At 41.9% G+C, this 15,334-nt stretch overlaps 1 protein-coding gene across 6 annotated transcripts in view; it reads right to left on the reverse strand.

The window, feature by feature from the left end:
* Positions 1–15,334, reverse strand: part of MBNL3 (muscleblind like splicing regulator 3) — a 108,743-nt gene that overhangs the window by 11,531 nt on the left and 81,878 nt on the right. For 4 of the 6 annotated variants that reach the window (XM_032330749.1, XM_032330747.1, XM_032330746.1 and 1 more), the window contains 5 exons: positions 8,957–9,148; positions 7,656–7,892; positions 4,474–4,624; positions 2,938–2,973; positions 118–212 (listed from right to left, as the gene is read on the reverse strand). In XM_032330749.1, coding sequence (XP_032186640.1) covers positions 118–212; positions 2,938–2,973; positions 4,474–4,624; positions 7,656–7,892; positions 8,957–9,148 — 711 coding nt within the window. The remainder of the gene's footprint in view (positions 1–117; positions 213–2,937; positions 2,974–4,473; positions 4,625–7,655; positions 7,893–8,956; positions 9,149–15,334) is intronic. The other 2 variants (XM_032330748.1, XM_032330750.1) reach the window with 2 other exon arrangements.

Here is a 15,334-nt window from a genome sequence, read left to right on the forward strand (position 1 = left end):
TTAAGAAACACACAGGAGGACAGATCAATGTCTCTCGCCAATCCCAAAGGCATATACGGGGCCTTACCAACACACGGTCGTTGTCTAGGTCTGAACAGGTAAAAGAAATAGCCAAACCTGATTGCCTGTAGCCGCCGCAGCGAACGGAAGGTTGGTGGCAGGTGTTGTTGCCGCAGACACAGTGGTAGGAGGCGCGCCGTGCATCATGGGCACTTTCAGTAGGAAACCATGGAAGCAACACACGGGAGGGTGGAGGGTTTATGCAACCAGGACAGAAACGATGGGATGGGGCATGGTAGGTACCCCAGCAACAAGCCATGTGACATCATCGTAATGGACACACCGGGGTGCAACATGCAATCACAGTCAGTGCAAAGCAACACAGCGTGGAAGGGGGAAAAATTTAAAAAGAGAAAAGGGGAAAGCCAATTATAGTCACCATTGAGGAAAATGGAATCATTCTCAACAGCTCGTTGTTTAGCAGAATCCCATTAGATAGTTGACTTAAAAGGCCACATTGTGGGAAGGGGTTATGATGAGTGCGTATGACAAAAGCTGATTTTACCAAGGCTAGCTATCAGAATACCTAGTCAGGCAGACAAGTGACTGGAAGGCACATCTGAAATGTGAGTGGGAAAGTGTGAATTGGTGCTTGGGTTCACTAACTTAGAGACTTGAGTATCATCACTAGATTGGCAGTGCAAAGAGACAGTTACAGGTAGACTTACCTGATCTACACACACACACACACACACACACACACACACACACAAATGGCAGTTTGACCGGTGGTATGTGGTGGGCAAGTATATGAAGAATACAGTGGGCTATGCACGCAGGTTTTTAAAGTACACCTCTGGCAAATCCCTTGGAAACCTAGGCTGTTTGTCAAACACACACATGGGGTCCTTCCTCGTAAATATCCGACAAAACCTTGTCTTCATCACAATTATTAAAGCAAGGACTGTAGGGCTAGCAGCTGTCACGTCTCTTTCAGGATTCCCCCCCCCCAACTTTTTCTAGTTTGTATCTCATTTTAAAAGGTTTTGGGATGCTTTTCTCGTTTCTAGCTCATTCTGGAAAGCAAACTAAGGAATTAACGTGTGAATGGCACGGCGCGAATGGCGAGTGTGCATATATAATAATTTATGTCTACATCTATTGAATTCAGATTTTCTGAACGTCTACAGAGTAAGCAAATGGCCTGGAGAGAGGAAAATCAATATATAACAATGTCACAGAAGCCACAAATGTACCCCAAGCGGTGATTAACAGAAATCCGGTAGTCACCCCTTAAGCGTATCTCCAGTTACCCATTACCTACAGACATCCCTTAGTGTATCACCTGCTGATTCTAAAACCACCCTCATTTTCCCTTTCGGAGCACACCAACTATACCAGAAGCAGTGCCACTAAAGCATGCAGTTTACATTCCTACACAGAGCTCTTAGGTGGAAAGATAGGGGGCAGAGTCACAAAATGTGAAGACAAAGAAGCAGTTTACCAACTTGCAGAAGTCTGTTCTAATCATACATGCGTGTTGCTCCTGTTAGTATCAGTGGACATGGTTTACTTTCTACAGGGAACAGCCGACCGCTCCGTAATGGAGGCCCCACCTCCAAGGCCAGGGGTCAATCCTTGCCTTGGAGGTTCGTGAGTCCTACTACTGTGTGTCATTTTGATCTTTTTGTTTCAGTAAGCCTGTTTGGCCCTTTGGGGTTCTGCATCTGCTCTGATCAAGCAACAGGACAGACGTCAGGCTGTGGCAAACTCTCAAAAAGTATGAAAAGTCTTGGATGGCTAGGACATGGTGGGGTGGGGGGTGCGGTGGGACAGTTCCTCCCTGTGTCTGTGCCCATGGGCTGGAGGGACTGCGAACTCCTACAATGCAAACAAGTCTCTTTCGTCTCTTCTTCAGTGTTAGTGATGGTAAAAATGGTCTTGAGACGGCTACCAGATGTATTGGTGACTGATTAAAGGATCCGTGGGTAGATTGTTAAGAATCAAATATCCCCAAAGAGTCATTCTGAAATGATTCTGTTGTGCCTGGTTCCCATGCACCTGGCACCTCCTCCCAGAACACCATGGAATTCATCCCAGAACACCAGAGAAGGCTCTGGCTTAGCCTAACTCATCCCTTGTCAACGTAGAGTACTGAATGATTAAGATCTTCTGGAGAACTCTGGTGGGAGTAGGAGCGGAAGAACTGTTTTGTTAGACTTTACAAATTACATGTTGAAAGCAACAAATGTAAAGCTAAGAATGAAACTTCCCATTCTGGCTGGCTAAGGAAATGCTTCCAAATATTTCAGCTGCAGTTTTTAGGAAGAAAGGAGAGAAATAGCAGGGTCCACATTGGGCTCTAGTGGAGATCACCGAGGACTCAAGAGTGTAGCACTGTTGTCCTTCTACAGAGATGTGAGACAGACAGCACCCTATGAAATCTTCACTCTCCAGAAAATGTTCAAATGGTGCTAAACTACCAGCTTTAAAATACAAAAGTGCAGAATTCTCTTACTTTCTTCCTATTTGGGACGAAGTACCCTAACCTGCTTATAGCTTAGCGTGCAACTGGTTTTCTAGGATGTATATACATATAAATGATTCCAATGATGGTCTATCTGCATTATAATAGCGGGAGAGGGAAAGGTCCCTAGCCACAGCGTTGAAACTAGAGTGAGAAGCAAGTACCTTCTCGCAACTTTCGTGGTTAATACGCTCGGCCTTCCATAGAGCAAAGGCAGAACACAATACCATTTCCAAGCTTCTTGACATTGTTTTCTCTGTTCTTTGTGCCCTGACGCTTTCCAAATGCCCCTTCCTCCCAAGCCAGTGGCCGATGAACCACATCACCCAGTCACTCATCTCTTTCACAGTCATGACAGAAAAACACTTTTTTGGTTTAAAAAAAGGTGAGAATGTTTGTACAAAACCTACCAACACTTGAAGCGGGTGCCATGCACAGTATTGGCCCTGTACACCATGCAGAAAAGCGTGAAAAGTAAAGGAGAGAGATTTCATTATTAAATCTTTACAGAGAGAAATCATTTTTAACTAGAAAGATATTCTTTGCAATATTAATTAATGAGCACATGCAAATCCAGTAAACCCCATGCTTACAATTACAGCTTAGTTTTAAGCTCCCCAACCCAGGTAATCAAAGTAATTCTTGGATTCTTAGGTACAAAAATGAACATTAATTTTTTTCCTTAAAGGAATTACCTCGCTTAAATTGCATTTAAATTACCACAGCCTCATCCACCTCACAACCGAGAACATGACTACGTACATAGGCCAAATAGGCTTTTAATCAAGAGGGGGCACTGAGCCTGACAGATTTTAATTTTGTTATTAATTGAGGGGAAAAGGATTCTTCTGATATTTCGTTCCTAAGTCTAGATTATACCTTAGCCATATCCAGCAAAAAAAAGTCTAAAAATTATAAAACTTCTGTTTTTAAAATAAAGAACTACTGTGGTTAGTAACTAAAGACTGGGTTTCTATGGTTTCCTTCTAAATTAATTAGCTGATTAATTTATCAATTAACCAATGGGTGTTTTCAAGTGTAGGTATACAATGCCATGTGCTTAGCATGTTTATGCAATTAATAAGGCTTTCTAACCTAATTTGAAAGTATGTCAGCTTCATTTAATAATAGTTTCCCAACTGGGGCATTTATGATTCTTGTAAAAAAAAATCTACTGTACTCCCAGTGGTTAGTATTTTCAATTTATTCCGAAGAGACTATATGATCATTCTTAAGTACTGAACCACAGGAAGAACAGTATTTCCCCTTATATATGATATTTATTTGAACAAAATTTTCTGTTCAATTTGGTACAAAACTGTTATGCTATTACATACATTTGAATGTAGAAGGTAACAAAATTTCCTGCATAGTATCAGGAAAATATGGTAAACTGCTCTATTTTTTATATTAATTGATATAAGAGTTAAAGGATAAAAGTATGTGAGAAATATATACACATAACCCCCCACACACGCTATACTGTCTTATAACTACATTATAAGTTCAAGGGTAGTTTTATTATCACTATCTTTGGCATATCGAAGATACACAGATTATGTATCATTGCAATGCTGAAGCTGGGAAACACTTTTTTTTTTTTTTTTTGAGGGATGACCAGTGTCTTTTCAAGTGATACCTAAGAGTCAAGGAATTAGTTTGAGACCGAACCAAGTGAAACAATCATCAGAAGCAAAAACTAAGAAATGCTAAAAGGAAAAATGTTGACAGTCAGTTTTTTTCTCATTTGATTTCGAACCATTACTCTTAAGGAATCACAGAAACATTTGGTGCTATAGACTGGCAGATCAAGTCTAAAAGCCTTATTTTATTTCCAACCCAAACTCCCGCAGACAGTGCTCGCTCTAAAGCTCTTTGGCAGCTGGCGTGCGCTGTACACATTCACAACATCTCTAGACTCGCGCGGCCCAGAGCCCTGTTCTCACCTGCAGGGATAAATGCCGGCTGCGGGAGCTGCAGGTTAGCCAGAGCCTGCTGGCAGTGGAAAACACTGGGGTTAAAGACCGGAGTGGCACCATTGGTCTTTTCAAGTGCCGATCTCTTTGGTATCAGTTGAAGCATACCAGGCTGGAGGGCCTGTGAGGGAGGGAGTGATTAATACATAGCACCAGAGAAGGTAAAAAATGTACTCAAAGCGAGCAAGCAGCAGTTAGATAAGGCATGGCCCGGGAACCCTTTGCCACGGTAGCCTATCCACTGAGCAACGGACTGGATGAGTACTTAGTTCCAAATGGGAAATAAACATACAGGGGAAAAACCCTCATTTTCAACTTCACTCATTTAGGCAAATAAAAAGGGGCCTCCTCATTTGAGCAAGATGTGACCTGAAGCTTAACAGCAAATAATCATTTGAAATTAACACCTTGGGGATGTTCATTCCTGAATCCATTACAATGAGATGAGCAGAAGCAACAGATAGAGCAGGAAAGGGATTTTTGCCAGCTCAAATTCCAACATGGATCTAGGAGATCAAGGGCATATAGGTGATAAAACAGATGTCGGGTGGTCAGAGTCTGATACTGTAGTTCCATAAAACAAAATCCAAATTATGGAAGAGCTTCGGGTCCAAATCCAGAACTGTGCTTGTCTCAACTAACATATAAGGGAAAAGCAAATAAATTCTTTTCTTCCCCACTACCCGCCTCACCCAGGTGACACAGTTAGCAAAATGCATGCAATTCTCATTTATAGATGCTTGCTGTTCATTTCAAGATGTATCACTGGCTTCATTAAGTCCTTGTCAGGTTTAATTTAATTAATTAAATTAGAATTTAAAATCCTTCTTTCATGTCTACACTTCTTTCAAAATCCCACTGTGCTTATAATACTCAGTCAAATTTGCCCCTGATCAGATTCACTGGAGAAGTTTGACATGACTTTTTACATTTTTTTTTTTTTTGTCAGCAAATTACACGTGACTTAAAAATATGTCCCGGCGATAAAACTCGGGTATGCTCCAAATTCTTAAGGAGACAGGAACCCTTATGTTGAGTGACTAGCATTCTATACGCCAAAAAGGGGGCAAGCCATGACCTCCTTTTTCCTCTGGATCTCAAAGTCTAAAGCTATCTCTATTTTCCTTTGGGAACTAAATATTTACCCTTCCTCTCTTTTGCTTTTAAATGCGTGCAAACTGCTTTTGGTGAAGTCAAGCTGAGCTACGTACGTGAACATGAAGCAGGTAAAAAAACCACAACTTTACGAAGCATTTCAGCTCTGAATCTTTAAAAATATAGAAAGCTTACATTTTTTTAATGCTTGGCTTCTTTTATTTATCTTTTAAATTTTTTTAAATTAAATTCAATTAATTAATATATAGTGTATTACTAGTTTCAGAGGTAGAGGTCAGTGGTTCCTCAGTCTTCTATAACCCCCAGTGCTCATTATATGGTGCTCGCTCCCTCATGCCCAACCCCCAGCCACTCCAGCCCTCCACACGCTCCCTTCCAGCAGCCCTCAGTCTGTTTCCTATGATTAAGAGTCTCTTACGGTTTGTCTCCCTCTCTGGTTTCATCCTGTTTTATTTTTTCCTCTCCTCCCTATGATCCTCTGTCCTGTTTCCCCAATTCCACATATCAGTGCGATCACATGATAATTGTCTTTCTTTGACTTATTTTGCTTAGTATAATACCCTCTAGTTCCATCCACATCATTGCAAATGGCAAGACTGCTTTCTTTTCTTTTTTGCTGACTGAGTAGCATTCCAGAAAGCTTATATTACTTCAAGGAGCCTCCTTTACTTGATCTTACCTCAAACCAATTCTGCTGGCCAATCTGACCTTACTGCTAAGATTGTGCTCTGATCAGTTACTCAGAAAGGAATTTTATATTGGTATTCACGACTACTAAATGAAGGCCTATCAGGTAATAAATAGTTAACTCTCTACATGGAAATTTGGGGCTGACTTCTATGTCTTCTACCAAATACACCCAAGTCAGGAGAAATAGACACATACATAGGGAGACCCTATGACTGAGCATGAAACACGTGCTCAATGGTGTAAGCAAGAAATTCCTTGTACATCCCAGGCATATGAGAACCTTTCCTCTTGGGGGCATACTGCATTCCTCCTCTCTATTACAGACCCACACCTGCACTGAATATTCTGGAGACCTTGCTATTTTCGTAGCTTAAAACCCCTTCATTTGAAAGAATTTAAGACAAAAACCACTTGGTAAAGTTTTTTTCAAAATTCATCAACAGATTGATTTCCAGATCAAGGGAGAGAACTGGTGCTGTGTCCGTCCATCTACCCTCCCTGGGAAAAACTGAGAGATATTTGGAGTATTTGCCTTAGAAAAAAGACACGAGAGTCCCACTCCTACAGAGTAGGGACTGACTTATTTTGTGTAATGAAATCAGTGTTAAGTTCTGGTGATGGCAAGGTAGATTTTGACTCAATGTGAGGAAAACCTTCTTCACAAATAGAGATGTTTGAAAATAAATATATCTCTTTTAGGAAGAGGCAAGTTCCTGTCGTGGCCTTCAGGATCATGTGGGTGAGTATTTTCCTCCTCCTCTCTACAGCCCAGAAACATGAGATTTCATCAGGGTTTGGTCCCTTATTGGGATTATTATACCCTATAACACGAGGAAAGGCTCACATCAAAAAAGAAACTGCAAGTTGCTTATCAAAGTCACAGACAGCTATGACCACCTTAAATAACTCCAATTCCTGTTTCTCAACCCATCACACTGGAGTGTTGTGTGTTACTAGCAAAGCATCCTTACTAGCAGAGCATCCCTCATGGGGCCAAGAGGTAACTTATTGCCTTTGTAGGTTATTAGAATGAGTCAGGCTATCAAAAACCACTCAAAAATAATTTCCCGTTTAAATTATATAATTTAGCCTTTCTCTAAAGATGGGAAAAAAGCACAGTCGATGAAAAATCATTAGCAAAGCTTTGAAATGATTATTTTGAGAAAATTTCAGTGAATGAAGCAGAATAAACAGGTTCTCTCTTCTCCAGCTCATAACCCTGGCTATTCAGAGTGATATCTATTCATGACCATCCAAGATCATGGCTACAAGGGTATTTGACACGCTGGGGAACATACTATCATTACCCCGCAACGGCCCCCAACACCTGCCTCCTTCCTACTCACCATAGCAGAGGCAGCTGAGTGGTTCATCTGGTGATGAGCTGCCCTGAGTTTGGCTTGCAGGTGTGCAGGAGGATGAAAGTACCTGCACTTCTCCCGGGTGCATCGCCCCTTGATGTAATCCATGCAGATTGTCACGGTATTATCACTTGCCTCAATCATGGAAACATCCGTAGGGTGAGCATAGCGACAATCGTTCTCACCACGGGTACAATTTCCACGCTGGAATTCTCGGCAAACCTGAAATTACAACAAAACAAAACACACATCACACTGATGCCTGGAAGGTGATTAGCTTTTACTTGCCAGCGAGTGAGGGCAGTAGTCTACGTGATTTTGTCTTCCATTTAGGAATGATCTACAAAGCTGAAGGATAAGGTAAAGCCATAGTCACTGTGAGGTGTAAACCTAGACATTTCTAGTCCTAGGGAAGAAAACACTCTGCTCCCTCCCAAGGAAAGTTGTCTGTTTTCCTTACGTTGAAACAGAAGTGCTTAAAAGGACTGTGGAAGACCACTTTATAATCTTCCAGTTAATTCACAGCCTGAAGTGTAATTAGCCAAATTTGCAAGAGGGGGCTGTTGGCTCAAGTCCGAGATGAGTCTTTATCACACAAGCACGCAAACTTTCCCAGCAAAATCGTGGATCACAACTGAGCTACGTGTCCAATCAGATTGTACTACGATACACTGCCAGGCATTCAAGTTCAGCTGATGGCGTTGACTCTGTAGGAAATGGACTAGCTATTTCTTTCAATCTATGAAGAATGACAAGACTGAAGGACTTCCGTAAATCAAAATGCTCTTTGAAGTTTCTTTTACATTGCCTTTTCGTAGGCAGGGGGTGGGCTGGGGTGGTGTCTTTCTTAAGACGGAGAAAAAGTTTTAGACACTATGATACTCGTTTCACATTCTGCATTCATAGAGAGTTAGTCTATATTTTTTTTTATCCCCCCCGTTTGATTATTCTAGCAAGTAGAGACTCATTAAAAATACAGTTCATTGCAGTCTCTAAAGCAGGAGCCTGGGGAAAAGGAGCGTTCCCACCAGGCTTCCTGTTCCACAGCAAATCCGCGGCTGGGCATGCTAAAACATTGTTTGACCTGTTGTACAAGCAGATCAAGGTCCTTCACAGCAGGGGACAACTGCATAGGAGCACCTTTACCGTTTTCCCGAGGCTGTATTCCCTAAGCTAGAAACCCAGGTGCACTTATTTTAGGCATTCACAACCCCGGGCTCTGAGTATGTTGTTTTGTGCATGAGGTTAGTATCTACCCTATAGGTATTTGTATATTTCTCCAATACCTCCAGTTTATCCGAACGCATCAGTTTGGGACCAGCAGCTGCGGGCAATGCGAGAGGCGGGTTTCCAGAAATCAGAATGGGGGCATTCGGTATGAGCTCAGCAGGAACCAGGCCCATCCCAGGATGAGGTAAGTAAGGATTGAAAGCCATTCCAGGATTAGCCGCAAGTGATGGATTCATAGGAAAAGAAGTCTGTATGTTTAAAAGAGAAAAAAGGTATTAGAGGTAAGTAGTTTCTTTCTGTTATTTACACAAGGACACATTCTTTCGAAAAGCCTAAGTCATACCCAAATTTACCGTTGTTTCTTCTGGTTTCTTTTTCGTCTCATATAAATTCCCACATAGGAGTTGCTTTAGACCGACCAATCTCATTGAGTAGCAAATTTATTGGTAAACTGGTCAAACCAGGCACACAATTTTTAGCCACATTACGTCTTCTTGATGGAATGTCTTTGAAAGGTATCTTCTCTTGTGCTTCTGCTTTTAACCTAAAAACCATGCCACCAATGATACCATACATGCAGGCAATGTGCCTTGCAGGCCGGCTTCAGGTTCTCCTCTTTCCCAGAGTAAAAACTCTGTATTTGAACCACACAAGAGTACTCTGTTTTAAGTCTCTTTTCTCTCGGACGTTCACAGTAAATTTCCCACTGAAGTCACCGCACTCTTTCTCCTGGATACTTTTTTGCTTTTTTGCATTTTATAAATGTGAGAACCATTATTACAATTCTCTTTAAAAACTACTGAATTTTTAAAAAAAAGATTTATTTACATATTTGAGAGGGAGAGAGCAACTTGAGTAGGGAAAGGGGCAGAGGGAGACAGAGAAAGAATCCTCAAGCAGACTCCCCATTGAGCACGGGGCGCCCCAGGGCTGGAACCCAGGACCCCAGGATCACGACCTGAGCTGAAGGCAGACGCTTAACTGAGCCACCTGCGCTCTTTTTACTTTCAAATAGCCCTTATTTACTTTCAAATAGACATTTTTGGTTTTCCTACCACCACCCCTGCCCCAGAGTAACTACTCCATTTCATGAATTTGAATAGCTTAGCTTTGGCTAACAGCTACCTGTTAAGCAGCCTGCAAGCTCACACATTCAGTTTTTGTTTTGTTTTTAAGATTTTATTTATTTATTTGACAGACAGAGATCACAAGTAGGCAGAGAAGCAGGCAGAGAGAGAGGAGGAAGCAGGCTCCCCACCAAGCAGAGAGCCCGATGCGGGGCTTGATTCCAGGACCCTGAGATCATGACCTGAACCAAAGGCAGAGGCTTTAACCTACTGAGCCACCCAGCTGGCCCACACGTTCAGTTTTAATAAGCAACTTTCATCCTGCCTATACCTCTACTATAGCTCTTCCCAATCAGGAGAGCTAATAAGAGCCCATCCATGGGGTTTTAAAGAAAAAAATTCCTAGTGGGTTGAATCTCATTTCTATTTATAACCTGAAATGGTCTGGACACTTAAATATGTTTCAGATATTCACTCGAACCTAAATTATTTCCTAAATATTTGAAAATATCAGGTTTTCCCTCTGAGAACCAGAGATGTGGAATTTCAGCTTCCTCTGAGTCTTAAAAAGCCAACAAGAATGGTGGACACAACTGATTCATGAATAACAAGATCATCTAGACACTTATTTACCCTCAGTGTCTCTAACAGTATTAGCTACTAGGGTAGGAATTCCCAAGAGCGAAGGCACAGTACCTAGGAATGACCAGAGCCTAAGGAAATGCCTCTTAAAAGTCACTGATTGTCTCTAGAATGGTGGGCCCTAGTCTGCCTTAATCCTGGACTTCCTGGAAAGCTGTGGACTAGTCTATGAAATTCCTCAGGAAATTTAAAGCCCTCGCAGAATTCACCATTGGTGCTGGCTCTGGACTACCCACTATCTAAGAGCTTATGTTCTAGGGTAAGGATTGGCAAATCGCAGCTCCTGAGCCAAATCTGGCCTGCTTGCTTTTGTATGGCCAGATGGTGAGAATGCTTTCTACATTTTTAAGTGGTTGAAAAAAAGTAAAGAGGAATAATATTTTGTAACACATAAAAAGTATATGTATATGTATATGAAATTCATATTTCAGCATCCCTAAATAAATTCCACTGTCATTAGGAGACCTGTATTAACAAAAAGTTGTAGATAAGATCCTCAACTTTGCCTCTTGTCCCATGAAGCCTAAAATATTTACAATTTTGTCGGGGCGCCTGGGTGGCTCAGAAGGTTAAGCCTCTGCCTTCGGCTTGGGTCATGATCTCAGGGTCCTGGGATCGAGCCCCACATCAGGCTCTCTGCTCAGCGGGGAGCCTGTTTCCCCCTCTCTCTCTGCCTGTCTCTCTGCCTACTTGTGATTTCTCTCTCTGTGTCAAATAAATAAGTAAAAGCTTTAAAAAAATATTTATAATTTTGTCATTTACAGAAACCATCGCTGACCCTCATTCTAGAGGATTCCAAAGAGTAAAGCATTCTGTCAGTCTCTGGAGTAAAGCACTAATTTTGTATGTGCATGTATAGAAATTTCATACTTTTGGCAAGATTCTGCAAGTTGAAACTAATACTACAGGATTCACTAAAATATTTTTTAATTGTTACTAAATTAGGATTCTTAACTATTTCTTTATACAATGATAACTACTCGGTGACTAAGAATGGGAACATAGGGACGCCTGGGTGGCTCAGTTGGTTGGACGACTGCCTTCGGCTCAGGTCATGATCCTGGAGTCCCGGGATCGAGTCCCGCATCGGGCTCCCAGCTCCATGGGGAGTCTGCTTCTCTCTCTGACCTTCTCCTCGTTCATGCTCTCTCTCACTGTCTCTCTCTCAAGTAGATAAATAAAATCTTAAAAAAAAATCTTTAAAAAAGAATGGGAACATAGATGGAACCTTGTAAAGGTAAAATTTTAGGAGCGTTGCTCCACGTGTTGGGTCTTAAAGGATTCTGAAAAATCTCTGCATTGTAATAGGATTTAATAAAAGACTATGCTTGAAATACATTCAAGGAATGTTAACTTATTATTTAAATTGGGTTATCCCTCAATCTAGTACAAGGAAATAGAAGTGAAATGCTATGCTAAAGCAATCTTTGTGTCTGCCCAATAGCTTACTTAGATCTGTTTGTAGCTACTTCAATAATATCCAAGGTCAATTATAATTATCGTTGGATGAATGTAAAATACTTTAACTCACTGAGGCTAATCCTGGCCTGAAGTCAATGTAACTGAGGCATTCTCTCTGTGAGCTCCTGTCTAGAGGTAGACAACCAAACATTTTCTCTTAAAGGATGGCAAAAATTTGGTAATGATTTGTTGACTTGATTTTAATACCAGAAAAATAACACTCTTAACTTTGACTAGCATTCATAATGCCTAAATTTTATTGCTCATTGGCAAGCATTTATATAGTATAAAAGGAAGCCCTGTTTACTGTCACCATATGAATTTCTGTCCTTACATAGTCCGCAAGCACACTGAAATGTACAATTTTCATTTCCCTCAGACTTGACTAACTTCACGTGGAGCACAACTGAATAATCTTGGTTTCAGATTTTTGCTGGGTCGTCTCTACACTCTCCGAATATTGTTCTGTGGGGACTGAGATGGCCAAAAGGCACACTGCAGGAGGCCCGTGGAACCTCCAGACTAGTTAATTGGTCCCTTAATAATAGAGACTTGACTTTGCAAACAGACGCAAGCTGATAGTGGTGTTTATGTTCTAATCACACTTGTTAATGAATAAGTCACTGTGGCCCAAGAGAGAGCTAGGAAAAAAAAAATTCAAGGGTCAAAAGTGAAGAGTTGCTCTCATCTAGGTCTGGCTTTTCTGATCTTAATCGCAAAAGTGTCCAAGTAAGAGGAAGCACTGCAGGTAGGCAGGCAGGCAAAGGAGTGTGAGTGTGAAAGGTGTAAAATGTAGAGTGCAAGGGAGGACACGTCGTGGTCTGGATCTGCCTGTGTTTGGTGGAAGAAGCTGCCAAGTCAGCCAGCACTTAGAATGGAGCGCCTAGATACAGATCTGCATAACACCACGTGCTTACTGCAAGTACGAATCTGGAGAGAGGACAAATGACCTCTTCTTTAGACGGGCAAGGCAATTTTGACTGTTCCTGAAAAGTGAACAAGGGCTGACCTAAAAATTATTTGTTGACGAACCACCGTGTAATAATAGCGACAATTGATCAGTACTCCACTAGGAAAGGAAAAGTATAAAGAAATCAAGTGTTGCCCAATTTTAACAAAGGGTATTGAAGGAAATATGGATGGGGGCGGGGCGATGACAAAAGCTGAGAAAAGCAAAGAAGGTGCAAGAAGCCTGAAGACTATAAACATTTCCATGTGAGTCCAGGATAAATGGATGCTAAGGGTTGGGATTATCAACAGTTCATCAAACCGCCACCACCACCAACACAAATTAAAGCAAAACCTTGCATGGCTAATAGAAAGAGAACTCTACAGAGGGGGAAAAAAAAAAAGAAGAAGAAGAAAAGGCCAAAGCTGTAAAAAAAAAAAATACAGAACATCAGGTAGAAATCAGAAATTAAGAGAATCACAAGAACATGAATTCACCATCTTACTATTGTTAGATCATATATTCCTAGAGGGTAGAGACTGTTTCTAGGTTATCTTTTTATCTACCTCGGACCCTCTGAAATACCTGGCACGGAGTAGATGCTCAATAAATATTTACTGAGTGGAATGAAAACCGATTCCTAAGCTGTTGATTACTTTTAGGTTTACCAGTTAGAAAAATCCAGTTCAAACGTCACCGTACAAAAGAAACACTCAGGGATCAGAAATGGCAGGACAGAAATTGAATAAATCCATCAGTTTTGCTGAGGGAGATTTTAAGCAGAAGGCTGCCCCCAAACTGTCTTTTCACATAGATGGGAAATGCTGGGTCAAACAGGGTGAGAAGCACGGGATACTTTATACACACATGGCTTCCCGTGCAAACAAACACAAATATATGTGTGCGTGCATTTTGATTGATTGATTGATTTTTGATTTATTTATTTGAGAGAGAGAGTGAGTACAAGCCGGCGGCGGGGGGGGGGGAGCGTTGAGGGGCAGAGGGAGAGGGAGAAACAGGCTCCCTGCTGAGCAGGGAGCCCAATGTGGGACTTGATCCCAGGACCCCGGGATCCTAACCTGAGCAGAAGGCAGATGCTTAACCCACTTAGCTACCCAGGTGCCCGTTTGTGTGCATTTTTATTTTTTTAAAGGATTTTATTCATTTATTTGGCAGAGAGAGATCGCAAGTAGGCAGAGAAACAGAGAGAGGGGAGGAAGCAGGCTCCCCTCCGAGCAGAGAGCCTGATGTGGGGCTCAATCCCAGGACCCTGGGATCATGACCTGAGCCGAAGGCAGAGGCTCAACCCACTGAGCAACCCAGGTGCCCCCACGTGTGCATTTTTAAACTGGAGTGGCTAAATCATGAGTAGCAGAAGGTATCCAATGCAGAGTTCTGGGAAAAATGTCTTAGTGATTGATACTACAGACCAAAAGATGCAACTTCTTACTACAAAATGTGTGGTACCAGGGGACAGCAAATTGTTAATGTGACTGGCATCCACAGAATGGTTTAAGAGTAGAGACCAGCTAAAGAAGAGTTTAAAAGGTTTAGTAGATGTAGGGTGCCTGAGTGGCTCCGTCGGTTACATGTCCAAATCTTGATTTCGGCTCAGATCATGATCTCAGGGTTGTGGGACTGAGCCCTGCACCGGGCTGCACACTTAGTGGGGAGTCAGCTTGAGGTTCTCTCTCACCCTCTCCCTCTGCCCCTCTCGCCCCCCCTCGCTCTTGTGTGCTCTCTCTCTCTAATAAAGAAGTCTTTAGAAAAATATTTAGTCGATGCATAAAGTATACTAAAGCAAAATAGGACCGTTTTGGAGGAACCAGTTTAAGATCATGATCATGATCATGGCCTTCTCTCATGAGATGAGATGCTTTTGATAAGGAAAAAACTATCCCCAATAGGGTGAGATTGTCAGGCATTGATTTTGTTGGCCACTGCTGTTGCTTTATCTTCCGTCAGAAAAAAAGCTTTTCACAGAGCCCTCCAAACTTCCTGCCTTCAACTCACTGTGATCAACAAGCAGTTCTGGGATAGTTTGCTGTGCCTTAGACTGTGATCAAGAACAGAGACGCTAACAGGCCCACATGGTCTCATTAGTTCCAGGCTGTAGCCACTGGAGCTCAGCAGCCCCAGGAGGAGGACACGGAATGGGCGGAGAGGAGATTATGTTGCGTTTATCCCATGAGAATATATGGGGGAGGCTAACGGGAGAATGTTGAGATTTGTTACTATTGGAGCAATGGGGCGTCATAAAAGATATCATGTACAAATGATCCCTGTTTAGCTGCAAAACTGTAGCATTTCCATTT

Source organism: Mustela erminea, chromosome X, assembly GCF_009829155.1.
Source record: "Mustela erminea isolate mMusErm1 chromosome X, mMusErm1.Pri, whole genome shotgun sequence".
Lineage (NCBI taxonomy): Eukaryota > Metazoa > Chordata > Mammalia > Carnivora > Mustelidae > Mustela > Mustela erminea.